The sequence below is a fragment of the Perca flavescens genome, chromosome 17, assembly GCF_004354835.1.
Source record: "Perca flavescens isolate YP-PL-M2 chromosome 17, PFLA_1.0, whole genome shotgun sequence".
Lineage (NCBI taxonomy): Eukaryota > Metazoa > Chordata > Actinopteri > Perciformes > Percidae > Perca > Perca flavescens.
In genome coordinates this window covers 30092882-30118594 of record NC_041347.1, presented here as the reverse complement: position 1 = coordinate 30118594, position 25713 = coordinate 30092882, and the positions used below count along the sequence as shown (strand labels likewise).

Genomic DNA, 25713 nt, shown 5'->3' with positions numbered 1-25713 from the left:
ACACATGACAATAAAAATTATTTAGGACATTTTTATTGAATAATTGCATTTCAGCTAATACATTCTGAATTAAATTTTGGCGGTACTCGGTATTTGGACAGCAGCAATATTAGGGAACACTCACACAGTTTAGGACTGTGTGAGCTGAACTATTCCCCCACATGAACAGAGCAGCAACGATGACATAGAAGCAAATGCCACGTCACACACGACTAGGAGGAGCTGGGGAGGTGGCGGGCGGCAGAGAAGCGAGCAGCAAGCAGGTAGGAGCAAACTGAATCTGCTTTAAATAGGGCGCCCTGTTTGAGTGTAGCCATTGAGCAGCGAGGGGTGTTGACCAGCTGATGGGCTAATCCAGATCAGCTGATGCAGCTCAGCTGGGGCAGATCAGCTGATGAGACCATGTTGATGGCCAATAGCGTTAGCAGCGTCTTGACTACCTGGCCTGCCAGAACTGACGCTGACGCTCAATTTCTGTGTGAAACAAGACCTGAATTTGCATGATTTTCTAAACGAGAATCCCCAGGGAGCACTTTTCATATCAGTCCCCTTTTAGACCACGCATGCTTTTGTGGCTTTTTTAGTGTATATTTCTAGTTCCCTGCTAATTTGTGCTGCGCCGTAGACCTGACACGTACTGTAGAAGGCTGTCTGAGTGATCAAAAACAAGCTCTAAGCTCTTATCATTTCTGCCTCCATCCTTCTCCCGTCACCTTGCCCTTTAATTTTCACAGACGAGGCAGAGTGATCTCATGCTTTCTGTTTCTTCACTCCCCGTCCTCTTAGCCTTACCCTGCGATTCCCTGATTAACCCTCACCCCTGCAGCCTTCTGCTCTCAGCCCTCCATCACCAGCTCCTGCTATACAATTCTCCTCTAATGATCAGCTCCTGCTATTCTCCTTCTAGCTTTATCCCTTTCTGCTTGGTCTTATATGCTTATTACCATGTCACTGGCCCATTTCTTTCTAATGTAAATCACTCCTCATCCACATAAAGGTATACTATAGACCACACGTGTCAAGGCACGTGGGCCAAATCCAGCCCCTCGCAAATTTTGATCCGGCCTGCATATTGACTTAGTTTCACAATACATTTTGGCCCATCTAGTTGTGTGTCAAACCCAAAAAACGGGAAACTGTTTATCAAACAGCAATTGTGCGACACACACACACATTTGACAGATTTGCCGACTTTCAGACTCAGAAATTCCAACAGAACCAGAAAGTTTCCATATTCAGGCTGTTAAACAGGTTGTTGTGAGTCGGCTGTGTAGTAGCCTGCTTTTAAAAATCTAATCATTGTTTTGCTTGATTTTTCCTGACTTTTTTAGGGCTCTATGTCGACCACACTGTATGTGATAAGACTATATGAGCCATGTAATAATACAGTCAAAGATATTTGACTTTTTTCGCTTAAATAAAATGCCAATAAACTACCCATGTCTGGCCCTCGACGTGATTCTCCTTTTCCAGTGTGAAAGTTAAGTTTGACACTCCTGCTATAGACAGACAGACAGAGAACAAGTCATGCTCTCCATAGCTGCATTGTAATGACAGTCCCAGGCTGATCTGCAAAGATGTCATTCAACATAAACGTGTTTGGATGAGCACTGAAACAATTAGTCAGTTAGTCCAGTGGTCAGGGCCTCCCTCCTCTCAGACAAATCGGAGGGGTCACAAAATGATTAAGAAAGAAGGATTTATCGTAACAGAATTCTGTTTATTCATTGTCTTTTTCTTTTCAAATACTGAATACTTTTACCTCTTCAGCCTGTACAAATCCCTGGAATTAAACAACCTAAAAAGCACTCTCTCATCTCAAAAGCTTGTGATGAGGGGTCACATGTAGACATGTCTTCATTTTTAAGTCATTTTGGTCACTGGTCACGAGCCAAATAGGTTGGAAACCGAAGGGCACTGAAGCCTGAAGTTAAAAGAAAATTAAACCACAACTTTGTTTTCTTTTTTTAAGAAAAAATGCCAAATGTTTGCTGGTCCCAACTTCTCAAATGTGAGGATTTCTTTATACGATTGTAACCCTTTGGGTTTTGAACTGTTGGTCGGACCAAACAGGCAGTTTGAAGACTTCACATTGGGCTTTGGGAAATTGTGAGATGCATTACATTTATTTGGACATTTTATGTGCTAAATACTTAATCAAGTAATAGAAAAAATAACCAACAGATTAAAAGTTGAGTCTGCGATTCTGGAGAAAGATTGTTGATATTTGAAGAATACACCCCATCCCGTTATTGCTCCTTTTCTACTGTCCCTCTCGCTCCCTTTCTCTTTATACTTCCCTGACCTTTCCCCTGTTGTGTGCGTGAACACAAACACGGCTGTTGGGTTGGAATAGTGTTGTGTGACTCGGCCTGAGCCACTTTGTTTGTTTCCCGATGTACAGATACAGGGGTAGCACAGGATTTATTTTCAGCACACACGCAGAATGGGCAGCTGGTGGACCGTGAGGAGATAGTCACTTAAACTGACAAAAGGTGTACTGGATTAGAATCACAGACTCCATCTTTAATTAATAACAAAAACAATTGTAACGCAACTCCCCATAACTGCCCTTTGATGACAGACTCAGGCTGAAATGGTGTCTGATCTCTGCCGCTTGCAAAGAGAGATATATATATATGCAAAGCCATCGATCAACATTTGAGAGGCATTTGGACATGAAAAAAGGAGTGTCTGCCTTAACTATAAGAATGACACCATAAATCTGTCTGCTCCCACTCCTGGAAACTACAGCTCAGACTGTCAATAGATGTCACCTGCCTGTGATGTGAACCATGATCCCGTGCTGCACATGCTTCAGCACTGATGGCCTGTGGGTGTCTCGTCCTTCCTGAGACTGGCTGGCTTATTATGGGCCAGAGACATATGTAGTGTGAAGTGGTGGGTTTCTCCTTTCAAATTCCTCCTCTTTTTGCTATAGAGAATCGCAAGAGGAGAGAATAGGCTTTACGAAACAGGCTGTCTTCTCAGCCGGTGTTTTCTTTAGAAGCAAATTTGTCATGAAGTCGGTATCCAGGCAAAGATTTTGTTTATCTGTGTCTCACCACCCATATTATGATCTCACAATGCAATAAGAGAAGCACTGGTTTAGGGCAAATCAGCCCATTGTGAGATATAAATTACAGAGGAATGAGAAAGAAGCCTTGTTCTTTGAAGATGTGGAGGCAAAGCGTGTCTGTTTGATTTCACACAGCAGTCCCCACCTGCAGTGTGATAATAAAAATGTGAGCAGCTACATGATTGCGCCACATTCACAGATCAGGCTCTCAAACACCCACAGCGGACCCAACTGTGTGACCACAGAGTACCTGAGTGGCTGTGAAGAAGGGAATAACATCGCCATCTAGAGGCTCTTTTCAGCATTGCACACACACACACACACACACACACACACACACACACACACACACACACACACTTGCATGTTACTCACAGAGCAACTCACTCTTTTCAACAAGTGGATTCAAACAAGAGGAAGCTGTCCGCAACCACAGCGAAATACGCCAGCAACAGAGAACTCCCTCTACATCTGAAGCGTTTATCCACTGCTTGATGAGACTCAGAACTATAGCTCCCCATGCAAGGTCACTTCCAGCCAGCATGCAATATTGCTGGGGCGAGAACAAGCACAGAGAAAGACAGATAGCGGAGAAGATGAGGGAGGATAAATACGTGACACACAGATAACCTTCGGTGAGTGCATGCACAGCTTGGAGCTTAACCGTATCTCACTTGAGATGGGAGACCAATAAAACAATGCAAAACACATAAATACAAAAGGGATGGAGTGAAAGCCTCCACAGAAGAGATTCTTTTTTAATTCTTACCCATGATGGGAGCCAGGCGGAAAATGTCAGATAGACGGCTGTTCATGGGTTCATATGGAGAATCCTCCAAGAAATCATTACCTGTGAGGAAGATAAGCAGATGTTATAGATAGATATATAGATACAGTATATAGATACAGTATATAGATAGATAGATAGATAGATGGATAGATAGATAGATGTTTTGAACCCCCTCCTGGTTTGTTTATCATCTTTCACCCCTCACATCGGCCTGCATGTGACATGGGTTATTTGGGTCAGTCGATATCCACGCTGACACACAGCCACACGCTTGATTAGGCAGGTTGGTCAGCTGTGTTGCGCAACTGGAAGTCGACTTACAGACGATGGGGGCTGGACGCGGTTTAGGGACTAAAAGACCGGACCCCTGCCATGATCAACACTTCAAGATGGCGTGCCAGCGCTGAGGGGCTTCACGCTCCATTACCTTCAAGGAAAGTGATTTAGGAGGTCAAAATCTCGGCTCCGCGGGACCGTGGCCGTGAACCGAGTCAGGGGCCAAATTTGAATGAAAGTTGAGGGATTGCCCATGATCAAATTGGACTGCTAATGGATAAATAGCTGTGTGCTACTTTTCGAGTTTTTCTGCGTTTGTGGTAGCAAGGGGGGGAGTGGGGGGGAGAGAGACAGTGAGGACTGATGGTGCCCACTCCGTATAACAGTGGGAGGAGCTGGGGCAACTAATCCCTTTTCAGAACAGATTAAAAAAACCTATGGCGAATGTCCATTTCACATTAACTATAGCTGCAGGGTGTTCTCTAAATGTAGCAGTCCACCCAAACAAAGACCCCAGAGGGACTCCATGGAGGTTTGATTGCAAACCCAGAAAAAAAGCAGTTGTGCTATTGTTTCATTCTCTGACAGATTTTTTTATACAAAAGCAACACATCAAAGTGTATAGTCTACTCAATATGATACAATTCTTATAAGAATCAGTACAGTATCTGCTTAACGAGGGAGGGGGTATCTTGGGGTGGCTTTTTGACAAGGAAAAGTATAATCAAAAGCACTAAACCAACCTTGTAACGTCTGATAGATCCCCCAGTAAATGCGCAGGCAGTTCTTCTCCTTCTTCATGCCCCTTTTACACCGGCAGTTGTACAGCCGGCTCTGTTTGAGCGCGTCCATGGCGCTCCGGCACTCGTCCCTGGCCTCCAGGCCGCCCACCATGCTGAAGTTGCTCTCCTTGCCGCCGGCCACGCACTGCCTCATCGTGCGGTACTTGGTGCTGCACACCTGCTCCTTCATGCACTGATCACTGGCCCGCACACAGTCCAGCCGGGTGGCCCCGGCACGCACATTCTCCTCGGCGTACGACAGCACATCTGGAAAATACAAGTGGCATTTACAAAAGTGAAACATAATGACGACCCTTTCGCTCATTTGTTCATAGTAAATATCCAAGGCATAAAACATTTTTGCAAGTTGCCTTTCGGGACAAAACAATTAGCATACAGATAGGCAGCCTGTCAGTCGTTTTTACGAGCTTTTATAGGCTGTCCAGTGATATGGAAAAACATACGTCGCCACAAAAAAGCATCTAGAATACATTGCATATAACTGATTGGAAGCAGTTTCATACTCCTACTTGACAACTTCGTGGTCCACGCAGATACTTTACTTATAGTTTCATCTCGCCGATGAAAACGTGCAGTTAAGGGAAAGATTTGCTTTCACATTCATTATTGTTTGATGAGGCAGCTTTATTTGGAGCGGTTTACAGTAGCCTCCGCACGTTACCGAGACTCTGAGCAGCCGCTGCCACTGTCAGGCTCCCGGCTTACAATTAAGCCACTAAACATTATATGCACCAACGGGATGAATTAGTATCAAACGGACAGCTGTTGGTAATACATCAAGTGGAACTTACCTAAAAGAGGCAGAAGGACATACAACACTGAGAGGATCATTGTCTTCCTCTCCATGTGAAACATAAACCCTTATTGGAACGAAATTTGCGGACTAAAGGCGACTTAACAGTAGTTTAATTCCCAGGGTACTTCCACTGTACTGAAATCCATTGAAAAGACGTAGTCGGTGTGCGCTCCGCTGTACAAAACCAGATCCAGCTCGCCTCGTGTGACAAATAATTTCCCCTCCAAATAAAAGAGTGTCCAGTCCCGCTTCGGCACAGTTTTTTCGGGCTCTAAGTAGTCTATACAAAAGAAGCGATTCTTTTTCTTTCTTTCTTTTCCTCCCGTGCGGGTGGTCTTCTCACCGCCGGGAGAGAAAGACAAGGGATCAGTAATCAGAGCAGCGGTGGAAGCCAAACAGGCGAGTGTCCTCCAACTCCAGCCAGTGGGATGCTTGCGTCTGTGCGTCTGAGCGCACACAGCCAACTGGAGCCCCACTGCTGTCTAGCGCATTCAGCAGCAGAGTGCCAGCTACCCCCTTCGCACTAAAAGTACAGTCATCATCTTATAATCGGCTATATTTACAAAGACAGACATCCCTATCACCGCAAACTTAGGCTACTCCATTATTATGGCAATATCACAATCGCAGCACAGAGAATACGTAATTCGCTTTAAACTCACTTAACTCACTAATGAGCCCCGGAGACACAAGTCTGGATGCACAATAGCACAGTGGTGATCATTTTTCAAAGGTTAGGCCTATCGTTCGTCACTGCTTAAGGTGCACATCACAACAAATCTCTTTGTGGTTATCAGAGTAGGCTATAGACTGTTTTAATGTTGTTTACTTTGAATACACTTTCCAGCTCAGATACTCACAGAAGTTAAACAACTATAGGTTAAAACTAACAACCCCCTTTTCCAGGCCATTAAAAATGCACATATCGCCGCGCGATATAGCCTAACCACGAGGGCATGTGGTTGCATTTAAGATGTTGTGAAATTAAAAACCAGCACTATCAACTCTTGATGCGTGTGGGCTGGTTTTACATTTCAGTGTAGGATCACTGTGCTGACAGAGAGAGGGCAAAGAGCACGACTCAAGTGAATAATAGCAACATGTGGAGTTGCTTACAGTATATGGCGATTGGTAATATTCTGTGTGACTGTATCCCCTTTTAAAGAGTGCCACTTGAGTGACAACATGAATGGACATATTTCACAAAAGCCTCATCATATTTCAAGCTCCTCCCTGTTTGCTGTAATCCCATTTGCAAAATGTAGCCTATTACTACCTAGGCCTATATTACGCAACATTGGCTGCCACGTGTGACGAAAGTAGGCAGCCTATTTGATGATGTCACTTCGGAGGTTGTAGTAGGTTATGATGAAATATATAGCCTCTGTATGACGCTTGTCAGCTAAAGCAGCCTGACCGTGCTGCGCTGAGGTCCACACACAGAGTGGACACTGTGTGACTGACTGCCGCCATCTGTTGGTGATTTTAAAGTAAAGGTCAATGTTGAAAAGTAATGATGTGAAGCCTTTTATGTTTCTTTCAAACTATACAATACTACATGTTTCACACTCGATATTTTCATTAAATAAATAAGAGCAATCACATTTTTAAACGCTTCTGATCAATATATCTATGGCCTATTGGACTAGACATTTAACAAACAGAGTATATGATCATAATAACAGGGATGATGCATCATGACTTGTAACTCTTCCTATAGCTCATTGATTGCCTATATGGTCTGTTCAGAGGCTAATCCACTTGGCTAAATACATGGGACCAGACTATGTCAATGAGCTCTTCATTGAAGACTTGGCTGAATCAATCAAGGATGCTGGCGACACACACACACACACACACACACACAGACAGACAGACAGACAGACAGACACACACACACACACACAGAGAGAGAGAGAGAGAGAGAGAGAGAGAGAGAGAGAGAGAGAGAGAAAGAGAGAGAGAAAGAGAGAGAGAAGCAACTGCATTCAGAGATGGGATGAAATGGTTTATTTTAACATCCGTTAATAATCTGTAATTGAAAGGAAGATGTGATTAGGTTGGCCCTGCAAGTCACTTTTCAAAATGACTTTCAATGTCCACAGTTAGTTTTCTTTTCTTTTTACAGCAAACATGACAGGAACAGAGACAGAAAATGGGCACAAATGAACGACAGGCTCAGGCTACTATCTGGGATAATTGTCTGCTTACAAATTGATGACTTTGCTGTTCTTAAGTCTCCAGAGGGAGCCTTGCCAGTCAGGGGGAAGGCTCAGTCTGGTGATTTATGAAAAGCCTCAATCAATATGTGATATTCATTTTGCAAATGAATCTCAGAATGATGTGGTCCTTAGGTCATTTAACGTTTCACACAGTAATGTGTTTCATGGCACCGGATCAGAAGCTTTTTGTCCCAGTGGGGAAACGAGAAAATTGGTCAAAGTCAGGAATTGTGTGACAATGTAGGCAGCGAGTCTCAATGGATTAACGTTACTGTTGAGAAAGCTGACTGTGCCGAATCTGCCTGCAACGATACAGCGTGTTCAACAGCCTTCAACAGCCTTCTAAACCGTCTCTGGTGTAAATTTGCAACAGCAGATACAGGACAGGAATGGGGACTCCCGAAAGGCAAACCTCAATATAATAACGTACGTTACATGAAATATAGGAAGAGTAGGTGCGCGCAAAGCCTTCGACATCCTAGAAAGCAGCGCCAGCTAGCTAACTTTTTTTTGTGTCACTGCTGCTAGCCACATTCGGGACATAGCTAGCGTTAGCTGCCTGCGTTCAGAAGTTCACAAGCCGTTAGCTAGCTAGCTACTTTTTTTGGCAGCAAATGTTTTACCTGTTAACGTTTCGACTCTTTCAAAGCAGTCACTAGCTACACAAAATAAATGACTGTGGTTCATCGTTTATAATATCAGCAATGTGTAAAAACAGAAAATGTTTAGAACCATCTTTAGTAAAAGAACAAACCAACCGGTATCAGCCGTGGGGCGGCGGGGCGTTATTTTTGAAAGCTGCGTCATAGACGTTACCAAATTAGGTAAAGGGGACTAACTAGTTAGATAGCTAGTTAACGTTATATACAGTAGGATCTATGCCTTTGATTCTATAGCTAGTGGCCAGTTATTAACTGAAGATGAGTTTAGACACACTCTTTCAACAAATCCTTCTAACTGAACAACAGTTAACTGAACAGACACAAAAATTCAAAGAAGGTATGTTTGCTGCCAATTGACATTTTAGCCAGCAGAGCTAGCTAAGCTTAATTTTACAATGCTACCTAGCATGGTTAGCAATATAAAAAATATAGCCCAGTGGTTCTCAAACGTTTTTTCAATAATGTATTTCTTTTGTTTCTTTAAGCCAAATATACCCCCTGACCAGCGCTAATCATTTTTGGTAGAAAAAAAAGTCTATATAAAGTGGAACAGTACAGCGCTGTTAGCGATAGATTTACTAAACAACAGCCTTGTACCTGAAAAAACATTTAAATGCTGATGAGAAAAGGAGACAACAACTGTAAAAAAGACAAAAACCTTGGGAAAAGATGGTAGAAAGAAGAAAGGAAGTAAGGCAAGAATAGGTCAAAAATAGTATCAAAAACAGTGACAACCTCGAAAAAAGCGAGGAACTTGTAAAAAGTAGGACAGTAGAAGGAAGGAAGACATGAATAGGTCCAAAGAAGATGACACAAATGTCACATTTTTGGTAGGAAAAAGTCTACATGAAGAGGAACAATGTTCTGGACAACAGCCTTGTAACTATTAAACATTTTGTTAAATATCTCACGTACCACTGCAGTCCTCCAAAGTACCTCTAGGGGAACACGTAGGCTACCCCCATTTGAGAAACACTGAATTAGAACCTACGTCTTTATCCATACAAATTTAAGTTTACATTATCTTTGGTGTATTTTAAAGCCCAAATATTTTTTTTTTAAAGACTAGTAGTTTGTCTTTATTTCAGTCAAAGTAGCCATTATCAGATACAATGAGAAGATCAAGAGTGCCACTGAGAAGAATGAAAAGGCCAATGAGGAACTTGATACAAAGGTGAGGCTACCTTACAGTTTTTTTATTTATTTTGTTTTTCTTCTTTTTTGCTAATGTGTGAATTATGAGACACTTTGTGACTAGATGAGCAACCATGATACAGTAAATTATGCCTACACAGATGTCTTTTTGAAAGATTTGGCCAGGCTGTTTGATCTTACTATCTTAGTTATTGGTTCTCTCCATTGACAAGACAAGATACTCAATGACATAACATAAAAACATTTTTCTTAAATAAATAAAAATAGTAACTTGCCCTTTAATCTATTCCGGAACCCTCTCCAGTAACCAGACCTTGATGCTCTTTTTAAAAGAGTTCAGGCTGGAAATGACTTTAATATGACGATCTAACTTGTTCCACCATATAGGCAAATGTTCCTTTCCCTAACACTGTCTTAAATTTATAAGGACACAGGTCAGTATGCCACGAGTATTAATATTGTGTGTGTCCTTTACCTTAGTTATAAGACACGACAAAAAAAATTGGGACACTACCCTGGACTGTGCCTCTAGATACAGTAGGTGTTGATCTGGGGGTTCTTGCACAAGGAACAGCAACATCATGTTAACTGTTCATCCAGTAGCATTTTTATAAAACGGGGATCATTTGTTATAGTTTTTTAACATAGTGTAAATGTTTAAACTTTATTTTATTGTAAAATTGAAAGAAAAAGAGAGATAAAAACAATAACAGTAATCATTGCTTACCTTGAGGCGCGTACAGTATTAGTGACACATGAGGTAAGGAAGTGCGTATTGGCATATTGATGAGCTGATCTGCTCTATGATTTAGAACACCTTATCTCTCCCCTTCATTTCATCAACAGTGCAAATTGCAAGTGCCACTGCAAAATCAATGGCTAATTTTCACCGGATAACATTAGTGGAGCCTTTTAGCATGTGTGAGATATGATGACAAAGGCAGCTGACGTCTCAGAAATATTGCTAACTTCTTCCTGTGCTTGTAAAAGTGGACATCCGATCAAAAGACCAAATCACTTGGTCTTTTTTTTTTTAGAAAGGTTGCTGAATACAACGCCATGCCTGAGTATTTCATCTGCCTGAGAACACAGGACACAGACACCTTTTCTGACCCCCTAGAGTAAAATATAGAAACTGTTTACATCATACAGAAATGCAGGGTGTGTTTACAGCACAGTGTGTTTACAGCTCTCGTGGTGTAACTTCTTACAGTTTATGAGAGCTGTCTTAAGATAATTACAGTGTTTAGAAAACTTGGAAGCTGATTTTACTTGCTGAAAACGTACTGCACTCCTCTGCTACCATAAAAGAAACAATAAACTCACCTCCTTGAGAGCTTAAGTAACCGACTGAAAACTGTACTGAAAGTCAAGCCTGAGGCTTCTTTGAAAACCATCCTCCAAGAGAGACCATGGAAAGTAAACAATATATATATCTATATATATATATGGAAAAAGAAACCTAAACACCCAGGTATTTTAAAAGGAGTCAAAGAAACTCATAATTTTTGTTCACCATTCCCCAGGAAGGGTCACTAACAACGTACACCTTATACAGTGTGCAGCACAAGGACTGTGCCAGCTGCCCATCTTAGAACTTTCATTTCATTTCTCTTTCTGTGGGATCACTAACATATGTCTCACATGTGAAGTATCGGTGATGTATGTCCCTGTCAGTACATCTGTCTGTCAGTTTGTGTCCTAACTGCCCACTCGTCTATTTGTGCTCCAGGCCCAGCAGTTGTCTGCAATGAGGCTGCAGCATGACCTGATGAAGAAATGTGAAGACCAGATGTTGAAGCAAATTGAGAAGCTGCTCGGTCATCAGAGCCAACTCAGGGAACGTCTCGTGGGTTCAAGCCTGAATCAATATTTACATCTTATACCATATTGGTTATGTGTAATATGAATACCTAGTCAGCTTTTATAGTGTGAAACTAGATGCGTACAAATTGACTTTCTTTCAGAAGATTCAGAAAGGCTGCAACCAACAAAGATCTTTGTTATAACCAGACCCAAATGGAATCTGTGGATTTCTTTTTTTTTTTTTTTTTTTTTTTTTAACAGTTTTCAGCAGTGATCCAGAATGAAAATTTCTGGAATTTAGCGGGGTGAAGATGTGTTAACATTCTGAGTTTTATTTTTATTTTTTTAATTTGTGTAATTTAGTCTATAAAATGTCAAAATTGTATCGTTAACATCACTAGAAGTAGCAGTAGCAGGGGTAGCTGTAGCATCACAAGCAGCTGAGTGTTATTGTTGGAAGCATTTCACAAGATCCGTCTTTTCATACCAGGCCAAGATAAAGTGGGAGTCTAAAGAGGAAAAGGAAAACTTCCTTCAAGAGATCTCGAGGTTCAACAGTGACTTCAGTCTTCGAGAAACCAGAGACGTGGTGTTCAAGAGCCAAACACACACTGAGCTCTTGGACCTGGAGAGGGAGGTGGAGGCATTATACAAAGGTCATAAAAGACTGCCAATTGTACTGTTGTCACAGTAGACAGATGTTATATAATGCAGATGTGGCCCTGACTGCCCATTTCAAAACAATTAGGTATTCCTTGGTAGATGAATTATAAGGATGGCCAATGTCTCTGACAGTGAAGAATTAGTCATTGTAATTTCAGGAAGAATGTTGTTTTCATTTATAGATGGTGGTTGGAGAATGATAGTAAAACTGATTTCAGAAATTAGATAAATTAATGAATGGAGTGAACATAGTAGTGTAATGGTTGTATTGTGTATTGATGCAAGGATGTTGTATGGATCACAGAATAAGAGAAGCTGGAAGGTTTTGGAAAGAGAACGGTATCATAATGCAAAAAATATATTAATTATATATAAAATATATATAAAATTAAAATCTCTAGATCTTTAAAGACTCGAATAAGGCTGAAACAAATGATTAATATACACTTAAGTCTCCTATAAAGTCAAATAGTAAATACTGAGTTGATCATGAGATTTGGGATTGGCGGTCGTGTGTGTGTGTGTGTGTGTGTGTGTGTGTGTGTGTGTGTGTGTGTGTGTGTGTGTGTGTGTGTGTGTGTGTGTGTGTGTGTGTGTGTGTGTGTGTGTGTGTGTGTGTGTGTGTGTGTGTGTGTGTGTGTGTGTGTGTGTGTGTGTGTGTTCGTTCATGATGATATTTAAATCCCGTGCAGTTCACACTCAAACATGAGAGCAGCACTAATGAGAGTCTAGTTGTGAACTGTCAGTGTAACGCTTATCAGTTAAATTTTCTAAGCACAGACGGACATTTGGAAAAACAGAAAAATAGGTTCAAATATCAAATTTTTCATTTTTTTCCACCTTGACAAATAAAAAAACTGGATCTTTAACATGTTTTTCCAATTTTCAGTTTTTTATTCAGAGGATCAGAAATTGAGAAAATTACAAAATTGTGTCTGAGCTCCAATTATTCAATACTGCAATGGTATTCTCTTCCTCTACTTTGCGAAATATGCAGGTCCTTAACTGCATATGGACCAAAAAAAAACAAAAACTGATGACTTTGGGGTCAGAGGTGCTTGCAACTGATGGTTTTGAGTTTCGATGGTTTTCTGATCCTGAAAAACAGAAAATTGGAAAAACAGTTTAAAGATCAAAGTTTTTAATTTGTCAAGGTGGAAAAAAATGAAAAATTGGATATTGGAACCCATTTTTCTGTTTTTCAAGAGTTTTCTAAGTTTGTGCTTAGAAAATTGAACTGATAAGCGTAACACTGACCGTGAACATACCACCGTTCATGTCTGTGGTAAAATAATAAGTAAAATATCAAAAGGTTTAGAGTTTTGAGAACACGTGTTAGGAAAGGGTAGGAAAGCAATGCACTGTGTGTATATATTTAATTGAATCATTACAATCAATAAACAAATATTGTATAGTGACTATTTGTTAAGAAGTTGCAGTGGCAAGTGTTTATAGAAGCACAATATATCTTTTTATTTTTTTATCAAGTCAAGCAACTTTTAGTAACTAATTACACTTTTGATGTGGTTTGAACTGTTTTCATTAGTTCTACAGGATTGAGGATACCAATGAGGACCGATGCCTTCATATTATGTATTATATCTGGGCTCAGGGGAACTGCATTTTTGGATTTTGTGTACTGTTAAAGTGAATTTAAAAAATGCCCACATTGCATTCCCTTGAAAATAAAAACAATTCTTTCATTGAGGAGTATAAATTCAGTGTACAGTTCAGCTCTCCTGGTGATTTTTCTCAATCATTCTGATAAGGCCTCAGCCTTATAAGTATGATTTTTTTCTAAGGTTGTTTTTTTCTGCCTCTACAATCAGAGATGGAGCTGATGAGCCGCAGGAACAGTCGCATGAGCTCCATGCAGGAGGAGAAGAGAGTGCTCCAGCTCAAAATGCAGGGCCTGTATAACGTCCACCAAGGTGAATACCAAATGTTCATTCATATGTATGTCGGATAACGGGGCTCTGAAAGAGCACATGTAAAACTGCTACTGACAGGTTTCTTTTTCTCAACAACACTCAACACGCTTCATAAGCCCCCTTGTTGTTTTATTCACAGCGCCGATAGCAGACCATCAGTTTTCCATCTCATTTTAAAGGTCTTTTGTTCGACAGCAAAGTTCAATCGAAAATTCAACCGCATTGCTGAGACAGCTGTAGAGAGCAACTCCTTTGCAGTGGGAGAGGTCAATACCTTACAGGCAGAACATCCCATAGTTCCATAGTTATAATTGTTGTGGTGGTGGGAGAGAGGGGGGGGGGGGGGGTTGTATAATCCAAACGTACTCCCATTGTCTCATCCACCTCTAAGTAAGAAAGTAAGTGAAGTTAAGTTTATTTCTATAGCACTTATCACAGACAGAGTCACAAAGTGCTTCACAGGCCAAATGTATACATTAAAGGTCCCATGACATGGTGCTCTTTGGATGCTTTTATGTAGACCTTAGTGGTCCCCTAATACTGTATCTGAAGTCTCTTTATATAGGCCTTAGAGGTCCCCTAATACTGTATCTGAAGTATCTTTCATATAGACCTTAGTGGTCCCCTAATACTGTATCTGAAGTCTCTTTTATATAGGCCTTAGTGGTCCCCTAATACTGTATCTGAAGTCTCTTTTATATAGACCTTAGTGGTCCCCTAATACTGTATCTGAAGTCTCTTTTATATAGACCTTAGTGGTCCCCTAATACTGTTTCTGAAGACTCTTTCCCGAAATTCAGCCTTTGTGCAGAATGACAGCCACTAGAGCCAGTCCCACAATGAGCTTTTCTTGGGATGTACCATTTCTGTGTCTGTAGATATTGAGGAGGAGAGGGGGGGGGGCGAGGGGGGAGGGGGGCGAGGGGGTGGCCTTGACCAACTGCCACTTTGTTCGTTTGAAAGCCATGATGTCTCTCTCTCTCTCTCATGGGTGGGTCAAATTCTCTGGGCGGGCAAAGCAGAGAAAGGGGAGGTAACCTTGCTCCTTATGACCTCATAAGGAGAAGATTCCAGATCGGCCCATCTGAGCTTTCATTTTCTCAAAGGCAGAGAAGGATAATCAGGGCTCGGTTTACACCTATCACCATTTCTAGCCACTTGGGGACCATAGGCAGGCTGGGGGAACGCATATTAATGTTAAAAAACCTCATAAAGTGACATTTTCATGCCACGGGACCTTTAAATAATAAATTTACAGTAATAGTAATACAGTCATCAGTGTGGCTACATGAACGCCTGACTAAAAAGATGCGTCTTTGGCTGCTTTTTAAAACTATCAACCGAGGCTGCCGCTCTGAAAACATAAGGCACAGCGTTCCACAGACTAGGAGCCACCATTTCAAAAGCTCTGTCCCCTTTAGTGTTCAGCTTTGTACGGGGGAACCGCAGAAGTTCTGCAGCTCTGCACACGTTCTCACAATGCGACTGTGTCTGTCTTGTTTGAAAAAAAGAAGAAAAAAAACAATTCATTTTGTGTGTGATTTATTATTCTTGACTGCAGACCTGGATCATCAGTTGAGTGAGGCTGAAGCAATGACAGAATCTCTGAGAGCCGAGAGCCTGTTTGTCAGTCAGAAACCTCTCACTGACAGCACCTGTCTGAGGTGAGTGCCATCAACTGTCTGGATGCGATGAGAGGTTTATATTTGTGGACATACACACACACACACAGTATACATACAGTTCCTGATTCATTTGCAATCACGTTATGTCACAAAAAATAATCCTTATGAGACACAAACAAGTAAATGGTAAATGCTGCAGGGAAATAAAAGCAAACAAAAGGCAAAGGAGCAAAATAGAACAAAACAAAGTGTAAACACAAAAAAGAAAAAGGTTAATTTGCAGAGGCTTCCTTAGAGCTTCCTGATATTTTAAATATTCCTGGCTGAGCAGCTGTGATGTTGAATTTGTTGAGCGTTTTCTGTCTTGCAAGGCCCGTCAGTAGGCTTGGTGAACAAAAGTGCAATCCCTGTCCTCTCCTCGCCAGGGCTCTGTTGTTTTCTTTATTATAAGTGATAAGAATTCACCTCAGCAGTAGCTCTAATAGCCGCAGTCACTCGCGTGACGCTAAATGCACTAACAAATGACAAGAAGAGAATCAAAAGTGTTAACAACACGTTACAGCGCAGCATTTCTGCTGGCTCATTAGAAAGAAGGTGTTATTTATGCAGAGCAGAACTGAATCATACTGTGAGAAGTGCTGAATAGACCAGAGTGCTCAGCTCCCGTCTGTGTTTCTCCCTCTGTATCCTGCTGGCCGGAGTCCAAATCTAGAAGTGTAAATAACGGGGCATTAAGACCATTTGGCTTAATTAAGGCTTTGATCTGCAGTGTATTTCATTCAGTCAACAAGTGGATAAAAAGAAACTGTGGCTAATGTGATTGACAAGGAGGTTTGTATGGGAAAATGAATGAGGGGCGGATAGTTAAGCATTTTCACTGAATGCTTATCCAGCAACTTACCAACAAAGAAATACAGTTATTAGGAAGTTAGAAATACAGTTTGATTACTTTCAGTTAAAACATGATGTATGATTCCACTAAAACCTAACTTTTACATGTACAAAAAAAAAGCATATGGAGCAACCCAAACATCCACACTTTTATCTGAGTAAAGATATGTGGAATATTTAATAGAATACATTACGGAGCAGTAGTTTGTGTTTGGAAGTCAATTTCCTGTCCTGCACTGTGAGATCAAGTGTCTTGCTAAGGTGTTGGTTCTCCACAAGTCTCCAAAAAAAATGTCTTAACATTCTGTAGATTCTCCAAGTCCCGGAAGCTCTATTGTAGGGATGAACACCATTTTTCCAAAAGACATCCCCTCCTTCGACTGTGAAGGTTATAGCATAGCATGATTCACATCATTTTCATACCTATCAAACCATTCTGTGACCCCCTCGTGGCCTAAATGGACTAATGTATCCTGCTTTTCCTTAATTCTCAAACGTTGGTATCTGTGAAAAAGAGCAGACAGTTTGCAGCAGCTTCTTTTTTTTAAATTTTCTTTCTAAAACCGTAATGAGCATTTGGGTCTATCATCAAGAATGTCAAAAATCAGACAGTGTAATTTAAAACTAGTATCAGTGAATCTACATATTTTGAAGCTGCAGCTTTGACAGTAAGGGGGTCAATAAGTACAAAACGCTGATTCCCAAGAAATGTAGAAATGTAGCTTGGTAAAATTACAAGCTATTACAAAACATTAAGAGCTAAACCGGTATCGGAGTAAACTCACACATTCCTTCATTAATTCTCCTTAGATCTTTAGGCATCCAAACGTTGAATAAAGCAAATAGGCAAGCACTTGTAGTGTCTGCTCATCACTGAAGAATATCAACTAGGTACAATATGAAATGGGGACCTCCTCTATTGAACCATGCCTGGTAGGTGAGCGCCGGTCCACCGTGTTCCTCCACAAAGAGACTTCCTTTATTTAATTAAAAAACTGGAGATCAATAGTGTTCCAGGAAGGAAGGGCCATTGTTATTGCTGATGCCACTACTTTGGATAATGTCTTCTCTACAATACGATGGACGCGAAGTGATTTACAAATCCCCAAACCTATCTAGATGATGAGGTTCACACTTTCAGTTTGCGAAATCAAAATGTATTTATTCATTGTAACACATTTCCCCCCAGCATTTAATTAAAGGTGTTTGCGATGCCTGTTATTAGGACGAGGTATAAATAAAATTGGCACATGTCATAATCCTTTCCTTCACTTATATCAGTTGCATCCTTATTTATATTTCTCAGTCCTTTACTCCCTCTTCTTCACCTCTTTCTGAGCCCCTTCCGCCTTAAATCAAGCATGTGGTTCGCATGTCCTGCTCATCCATCAGCCTCATTAAACATACTAGGTCCTTCATTACCTTCCCCCCCACCCCCGGGCTTATTAGCCTCAGGAAGTGCTGAGGATGTGGCTTTGGAGGAAAGAGGCCTCCTCTCAGTCATTCTTATGATCATCCATTCCGAACTGAAACCATCAATCCTGCCTTCAGCCGCTGCAGCGTCTCTTTAAAACGCATATTTAACTCTCCGCTTATTGATTGTTGGAAATTGAATGCATGTCAATTTGAATGAGTGCTGCAGTCATTTAAAAAGTGTTCAGTGCGCAAGATCATTCTCTGTCGCACAAGAGAATAGAAAGATACCTGAAATATTCAGTCAATGCGCTCGGGATGGATGATTTGGAAGCTGTATGTATTTTTTGATGTGCCATATTTCTTTCACTGATATATTACCGCTACATTATTTGTGAAGGCTCATTTGACGATGTCATCGCACCGCAGAAATGTAATATTAAACTGCAGAAACTACCGATATCCAAAAAGCCCTCCTGAGTGTCCTGCTGTTGGAAACATCATTCTTCTGTCTGAAAAACAGTGTGCTCGCCTGAAAAATCTGATTTGTAAGTTCCACAGAGAAGTGTAAAGTTTAAAACATCGCTGTTGGTTTTCAGACTGAAAATGCAATTTAAGCTCAGCTGTTTTATTGTTTCATTAACTTCCAATAAAAGAAAGGATGGAGGTAGCTTGTCTCAGATTCACGTGTACCTCTGTGTAGATCCTTCTAACACCTGAAATAACATAACAGTCAAGGCATCGAGTACCCCGGACCCAAGTCGGATGCTTTTTCCAGAGGCAAACTGAACTGAGTAATACAATTGTATGTATGTTTTATGAAAATATAGTGTAAAATATTTACTTTGCTACCATACGAGCAGACTCTTTTAAAGAAGTGGATCATTTTAGTCTATTACAAGGGGACAGCATTGTCTTCTGTGGTGCTTCCATAAAGTTCATATTTCTGCTTCCTTCTACATATATTTTGGAGCTGTCCTATCTTCTTTTTATGGCATTGTCTGGTATATGGTTTATAATTTCCTTGTTTATCAAACAATGAAACAGAGCCAAGTTTTGTATTTAAAATACATCATCATTACTGGATTTCTGACTGAATGTTAAGACTAATAACCTTTCTTTCTTCTTTCTTGCCTAAAAAGTAAGGTATAATAACGATGCTTTTAAAAACACCATTGATTTTGCTTTTGTCAGTGCATATACACATATTTTATCATTTTTGATTATTTCAGTTGGAACTGCAATGTAAAAAACTGGAGTTAACCAGGTGGTCATGGTCATATTTAAATTGTTATTGGACCAAGGCTAGTCAAAATAACAAAGCTGGGTTTCTCATTAGTAAATATAAATGTTTCAATAATTCAATTGTAGCCATAGTAAGGTTAAACTCTGATCATTGAAGCCGTCTGTTAAACAGCTTAACCCTTGTGTTGTCCTCCGGTCAAAGTTGACCCTTTTTCAAAAATACGAGTTTCTTTCAACTAAACTGCCCAAAAAATAAAAATATTTCCATACACGAAATAGGCTGTAATTATGCATCAACGTACGTTCCTCTGATCCGTCAACTATTAGCCAAAATAATTCATAATATCAGGAGTTTGTAACTAAAAAAATTAGGTATAATTTAATACAAATTAGGTTTATTGACCATATAATCTAAAAATAAGTGTAAAACTAGTGGTGTTGAGTTGGAATCAAGTTGGCCAAGAAGATGCAACACCGAATTGGGTGATAATTTATACTTTATGTCATGTCATTCCCCCTTCTCTCTCCCCTTTCATGTCTTCAGCTGTCCTATACAAATAAAGGCCTAAAATGCCCCAAAAAATAATAACACAAAAACAAAAAACAGGCCAGGTCAATTTTGACCATGGTTGATGGAAAGACAACACAAGGGTTAAAGGGGCACGTCTCAGTCTGTACCATGGATGTGTTATAAGAGCTGGATACAGCCTTTGAGGCGGAGCCCCGTTCATTCCTATGAGAGTTACTCAGTGGTGCGTTTAACCATCATATTAGACTTACGATGGCTGGATGAAAATCATGCGGCTCTTCTAGACTTTCTAAATGTTATTGGACCAATGGATCAAATTCTGATAGTGAAACGAGTCGTTTTATGGGGGTGTTGTGACGCAAAAAAACTAAACAAAAACTATCCAATGATTTACAGACGGCTCTTTTGCCATGTAAGTCTATGGGGAAAAGTGTATTTGGGCCAGAGGGCATCACGTGACGGTGCAGCAGTTGTAATTCCACCATTTGGCCACTACGTTCAATTTGCTTTTGGTTGATGCATCTGTGCCTCCTCATCTTGATTTCTTCCTGCAGACACATACCTGAAAGCTACCAACTGGGCTTTACTGGAGATTTACTTTAATTGATTATTGAGACATTTCTAATCTTAATGTATTGCTCTCAGTTCCCTCTATGCTTATTAATTTGCCCCTTGGGGCCTTCCGTATAGCTTCACCCTTGTGCATCCAGCCCCTGGGGACAACAACATTAAATACACAATAACAGGGAGCTGATTACACTGAATGCAGCTTGTTAGAGCAGACTGCAGGTAACTCAGCGCATCAGTCTGGTGTACTATGTGATCACAAATGTCACATAATGATGTAAGCGATGGAAAGCAACGTGTCTGAAGAAAGATCCACATGTCAAGTGTTCACCAAACGACTCGTACAATTTGCCTGCTGTGGAAGTTGGGCTAACGTTGAAACTGTAAATGTCTAACCATTGCCCTGACCCAGATTATTTCCAGTAATTAAGTTGTATTTGCGCATGTAAACATACTGAAACTCAGGAACTCCTGTCACATACATCTGAATACATTAAAGCCGTCATGTAAACTCAGACTTTTGGAGGAAATAGGTTTCAGTTCCATGTAGTTCATTTGATTGTGTTTATTTTCTTGGTGATAAAACACAATACCAAGGTAACACCGAGTATAGTGATACAAAGAAGAACATCAATCGGTTGAAACTCGATATGGAGAACCAAAAATGCTGAAGCATCTCTTTACAAGTTGCCCCTTTCATGAGTTTTAGTTGCTGACATGGGTTTCATTTGTTCACCAGGCTGAGGGAGGAGCTGGAGATGCATAAAGAAGGAGAGCTTCTGCAAAAGGCCCTCAGCTCTGAAATACACTTCCTGAAGTCTGTAAGTTGTTGTTTTATGAACAGCTTAGCTTTTTTATTCAAGATAATAAACAGTTAAAACTGTTTTAAATAGGACAATGTTATTCATGTATCTGGATCCACATCACTAATTAGACCACAATTTAATTCACACTAACTGTATTCTGAGTCTCTACTACATCTCATCAATGTTATAGATTTTTTTTTTCATGTATATGTTATCACCATACCACTTTCGCATATCCATCGACTTACTTACACCTCACTTTGCGCCGGTTTTGGATTGCCTACTTAATCTGTACCTTTGTAGCCTATTGTATTCTGTTTTCTTGCACTATATTGAATGTGAAACTGTAGGTTGTCTCGTACGCTTATGCATTTCTTGGCCAGGTTGCAAATGAGAACCTGTTCTTAATGGCCTACCTGGTTAAATAAAGGTTCAATAAAAAATTTAAAAATATTCAGCCAGAATCAGATTATTTGCATGTCAGACCAGGGCAGAAAAGTAATATCTTTCAAATAGAGCTATGGTGGAGCACATCGTGATTCATTGTCAACATGTAACCGTGGAAAACTTTAGTGGGTTCTTTGTAGGATTTCATTTAGCTTTTCTTTTCTTTTTTTTCTGTTAGCAGAAGCTGGACAGCAGCCAGGGAAGTGAGCAGCATTAGGTTTGGCATGTATGTTCACTTATTGTCTCATCTGTTGAAAAACAAACGAAAGAAAAGAAAGAAGAGAATGAACAAATGGAGTTTTCTTTCAGGAACAAATGGAGTTTTCTTTAATAGTTACTTTAGAAGTTATATGAAAAGAGCACATTCCAATCAGTGCGTGACCTCAGTCAGTACACAGGCTCTTTAGAAAATGTTGCTGTTATGTACCTTGTGGAAGAGCTAAAACAAAACAGATACAGTATTAAACTTGGTACATTTTTTAAATTAAACATGATTGTTTTCTTTGTTCCATCTTGCATTTTCAATACAATATGCAGGTCTGTTTCTACCGTATGTATCGTAATGTATTTTCACAAGACTAACAACTAAACACATACACCTGTATAGTGAAGAGAAAAACTTGTGGTTCATTGCTGGCAAATAAAGGAGGCATTCAAAAAAGTGATTCTATAATGCCCTCTAGTGTACAAAGTGCAACATTGCTATAATAGGGGCTGATAAATCAAGACAGAGAATCTTCCATACTGAACATGTAAACACATTTAAAAAAAGAAAATTCAATAGTGCATGATAGCTGAAGGCTATCAATATTTTAATTTCTGGTTAATTTGAATGCAATGTCTCTGGACGGCACTTAACATGTGTTTACTGTGCCGTTTCGAATATTTTTAGCTTGTTTTTAAGCTTCTGCGTCAGTGCGGCAGGTGTACCTTGTTTTCATTTGTGGTGTGGCATTTTTTTGTATTTGTTGCCGTTGTCAATATTTAATATATAATAGGGGTTGATAAGTCAAGACAGAGAATCTTCCATACTGAACATGTAAACACATGTAAAAAAAGAAAATTCAATAGTGCATGATAGTTGAAGGCAAATATTTTAATTTCTGGTTAATTTTAATGCAATAACTGACATTGAATTAAGAACAATAAAAAAAAAAATGCAATGAGGGGCCCCTGGGTAGCTCACCTGGCTGAGTGTGCGCCCCATGTTACCGCAATAGCCGCGGGTTTAATTCTGACCCACCGATCCTTTGCTGCGTAGGCCTTTATTGATAGGACAGCTGAAGAAGTGAAAGGCGAGAGAGAGGGAGGAATGCAGCAAAGGGCCGCAGTTTGGATTTAAACCCTGGCCAGCTGCGTCGAGGAGTAAACCACCTCTATATATGGCCACCCACTCTACCAACTGAGCTATCCGGGCACCCACAAAGGTGTTGAATGGGGTTGAAGTTACGGCTCTGTACAGGCCAGTCAAGTTGTTCCACATCTAACTGAAAAGAAAAATAAAAATCTTTATGGACCCGACATAGTCATGTTTAAACAGGAAAGAGTTTTTTCCCCAAAACTTTTGCTACAAACTCAGAAGCACACTATTGACAAAAATATAATTGTATGTTGTAGCTAGGGCTGGGGAAAAAATCGATTTGATTTAAAAATCGAGTTGGTAGGTCAAATCGATTCATATTTTCAAAAAATCGATTTCTTTTATTTTTTTAATCCAAATACAGTATAAATAATTTGGATGTTTAACAATCCTTGTTGCACACTGCACAGTGACTTTTCAGTTAGAGAAAGGGTTTGCCTTGGCAATTTTGTTTATGTTGATGCACTTTAATTAAATACAATAAATATATATTTTTAAAATATATTTACAGTTCGCAGTTATTTTGTTTTAAATGGAAGTGGGGAGGGGGGGAATCGAATCGTAAATCGAGTTTTTTATAAAAAAAATCACAGATTTTTTTAGGGAAACAAATCGCCCAGCTCTGGTTGTAGCATTAAAATGTTCCTTCATTGCCCCAAACCAAAAGTAGACCCACGTTTTTTGGGATGATTCAGATGCTAAAAAGATGTGGAGCTTGAGGAAGGTAAGGTTTTAGCACATGCATACTCACACTTTTTCTTGTGAAATGTGAGTCAGTTACCAACAAGACACATTATAGAAAAAGAGAACACTTTCTGTCTGTTGCCTCCTAATGGTTGATGTTTGACATTACAGTTTACCACTGTTAATCCCTCAGTCCAGACAGCTATTTCAGTCATTGATGATTAGACGGCCTGTCGGCCTACACCACAGGGTCATTTTTTCTCTGATTAGAGTGATTCTTGATAGAATGATGTGGATTGTCAATGGCTACCTAATGAGATCCTCCAATCTCATTTGGTCTTTTTAACCTTGACCTCAGTGAGCTACGTCTGGATGTGTTTCACAAAAAAAGGGCAGACAGAAGAGCAGACAGAGCAGTCCATTTGAGTGGTTAACCTCATTTCGACTGCTGCTCTCGTTCGGATCTTACCATCAAGCACATAAACAATGAGTGACTATTAGTATAATGAAGTCTGAGGGAAAGCCGGGAAGACAGCAATCAGACACTTGCAGGTGTATCCATCCTTTTGTCAATGTAAACGCTGCAATGCAACCGTTTATCTGCAGAGAAACACCACATTTAATCCAAAGTGTTCCTGTTTGAGCACCGTTTCGGCCTGTTTATAGGGAATGCAGTGATAGAGTTGTGTTTGCCTTGTTTACTTTTACGTCCTCCTGGAGAATAATTTGCACATTGTTAGATAGCTGGATTAGCTTGGATTGATTATTTATTTATTTATCCCATTCCATTTTTTACTTGTCTCTGGACAGCACTTAACATGTGTTTACGGTGCCGTTTCAAATATTTTTAGCTTGTTTTTAAGCTTCTGCTTCAGTGCGGCAGGTGTACCTTGTTTTCATTTGTGGTGTGACTAAATGTTAACACTTAACTGTGTGTGCACAAATGGCAACAGAATAAACCACTTAGGTTCAGTAACACTTTTATTCGTCACACTTTATATTAGTTTACTTTTGTAACGTTTTTTAAAAACACCCCAGCATTCATGACGTGGTAGATGCATATTTCCACACTTGTTTCTCCATCGTGGTCATCCACACACAAGACAGGAACTCTGGGTCTCTCCCTGTATGCCTAGATTCTTCAGCTCAGTCGTCAAATTTTCAATGAAGCTACTGTGCAGTGTGCTCTTAGTTGTTAGGCAGCTCTGATCTTCAGGAAAATATGCTGTCTTTGCTCCTGAAACTTGAATCTTTGCTTCTAGAATCAGAGAGAAGCAAAGTAGAGGTCAACTTCAGTGGCATATATAAATATATGATGTGAGTGTCCTTGTACAGCCAGTTTAAGACATGAAAAAATAATAAAACATCACTGCACTGAAGAAATCAATATTTGAAGAGGGGCAGCCAATGTTTGTAAATCTGTTTCTGCTTTGAAGTCAGCAATCAGCTAAAGGTTATTCAATGCAACTCAGAGTTAGTTAAAGTGCTCATATTATGCTCATTTTCAGGTTCATAATTGTATTTAGAGGTTGTATCCGAATAGGTTTACATGGTTTAATTTTCAATAAACACCATATTTTTGTTGTACTGCACATTTCTGCAGCTCCTCTTTTCACCCTGTGTGTTGAGCTCTCTGTTTTAGCTACAGAGTGAGGAATCTCACTTCTATTCCATCTTTGTTGGGAGTCGGACATGCGCAATAGCTAAGTAAGGACTACTAGCCAGTCAGAAGCAGAGTATGAGGGCGTGCCACGCTAGCAGCTAGGCGAGCATTATAACGTGTGTTAGAAAGTGACCACGTTTGTCTCTGAAGTAAAGGCTGGACTACAATAGAGCTGTTTGGAGCAGTTGGTGAACAGTGTTTTCTGTTGGAGATGGTAAGTCCCTTTTGGGGGGGACTTTGGGCTTCTTCACTTTGTAAACCTATAACGTGCACAAAAAAGATATATAACACAATAAAGGA

The 25713-nt window shown here is 40.2% G+C and overlaps 2 protein-coding genes across 7 annotated transcripts in view; one reads left to right on the top strand and one right to left on the bottom strand.

Annotated features, from left to right (window-relative positions):
- The window catches only part of gfra1a (gdnf family receptor alpha 1a), a 126639-nt gene extending 117777 nt beyond the window's left edge, over positions 1-8862 (bottom strand). Inside the window, exons 1-3 of one of the 4 annotated variants that reach the window (XM_028603777.1) lie at positions 8725-8862; positions 4889-5194; positions 3849-3929 (exon numbers count right to left, since the gene is read on the bottom strand). In XM_028603777.1, coding sequence (XP_028459578.1) covers positions 3849-3929; positions 4889-5194; positions 8725-8773 — 436 coding nt within the window. In that variant the 5' untranslated portion in view covers positions 8774-8862. Of the gene's footprint in view, positions 1-3848; positions 3930-4888; positions 5195-5739; positions 6225-8589 lie in introns of those variants that run through there. The other 3 variants (XM_028603778.1, XM_028603776.1, XM_028603775.1) reach the window with 3 other exon arrangements.
- On the top strand, positions 8399-22371 carry LOC114572249 (coiled-coil domain-containing protein 172). Of its 3 annotated transcripts, none has more exons than XM_028603781.1 (8): positions 8399-8965; positions 9717-9802; positions 11516-11632; positions 12080-12245; positions 14082-14183; positions 15745-15847; positions 21193-21274; positions 21888-22371. In XM_028603781.1, the coding sequence occupies exons 1-8, from the start codon at positions 8887-8889 to the stop codon at positions 21921-21923; spliced, it is 771 nt and encodes a 256-aa protein (XP_028459582.1). In that variant the 5' UTR covers positions 8399-8886; the 3' UTR covers positions 21924-22371. The 3 variants fall into 3 exon arrangements, with proteins under 3 accessions (XP_028459582.1, XP_028459581.1, XP_028459580.1); XM_028603780.1 differs by having other exon boundaries at positions 21885-22371; XM_028603779.1 differs by lacking the exon at positions 21888-22371 and having other exon boundaries at positions 21193-21838.
- Positions 22372-25713: the final 3342 nt, after the last annotated feature.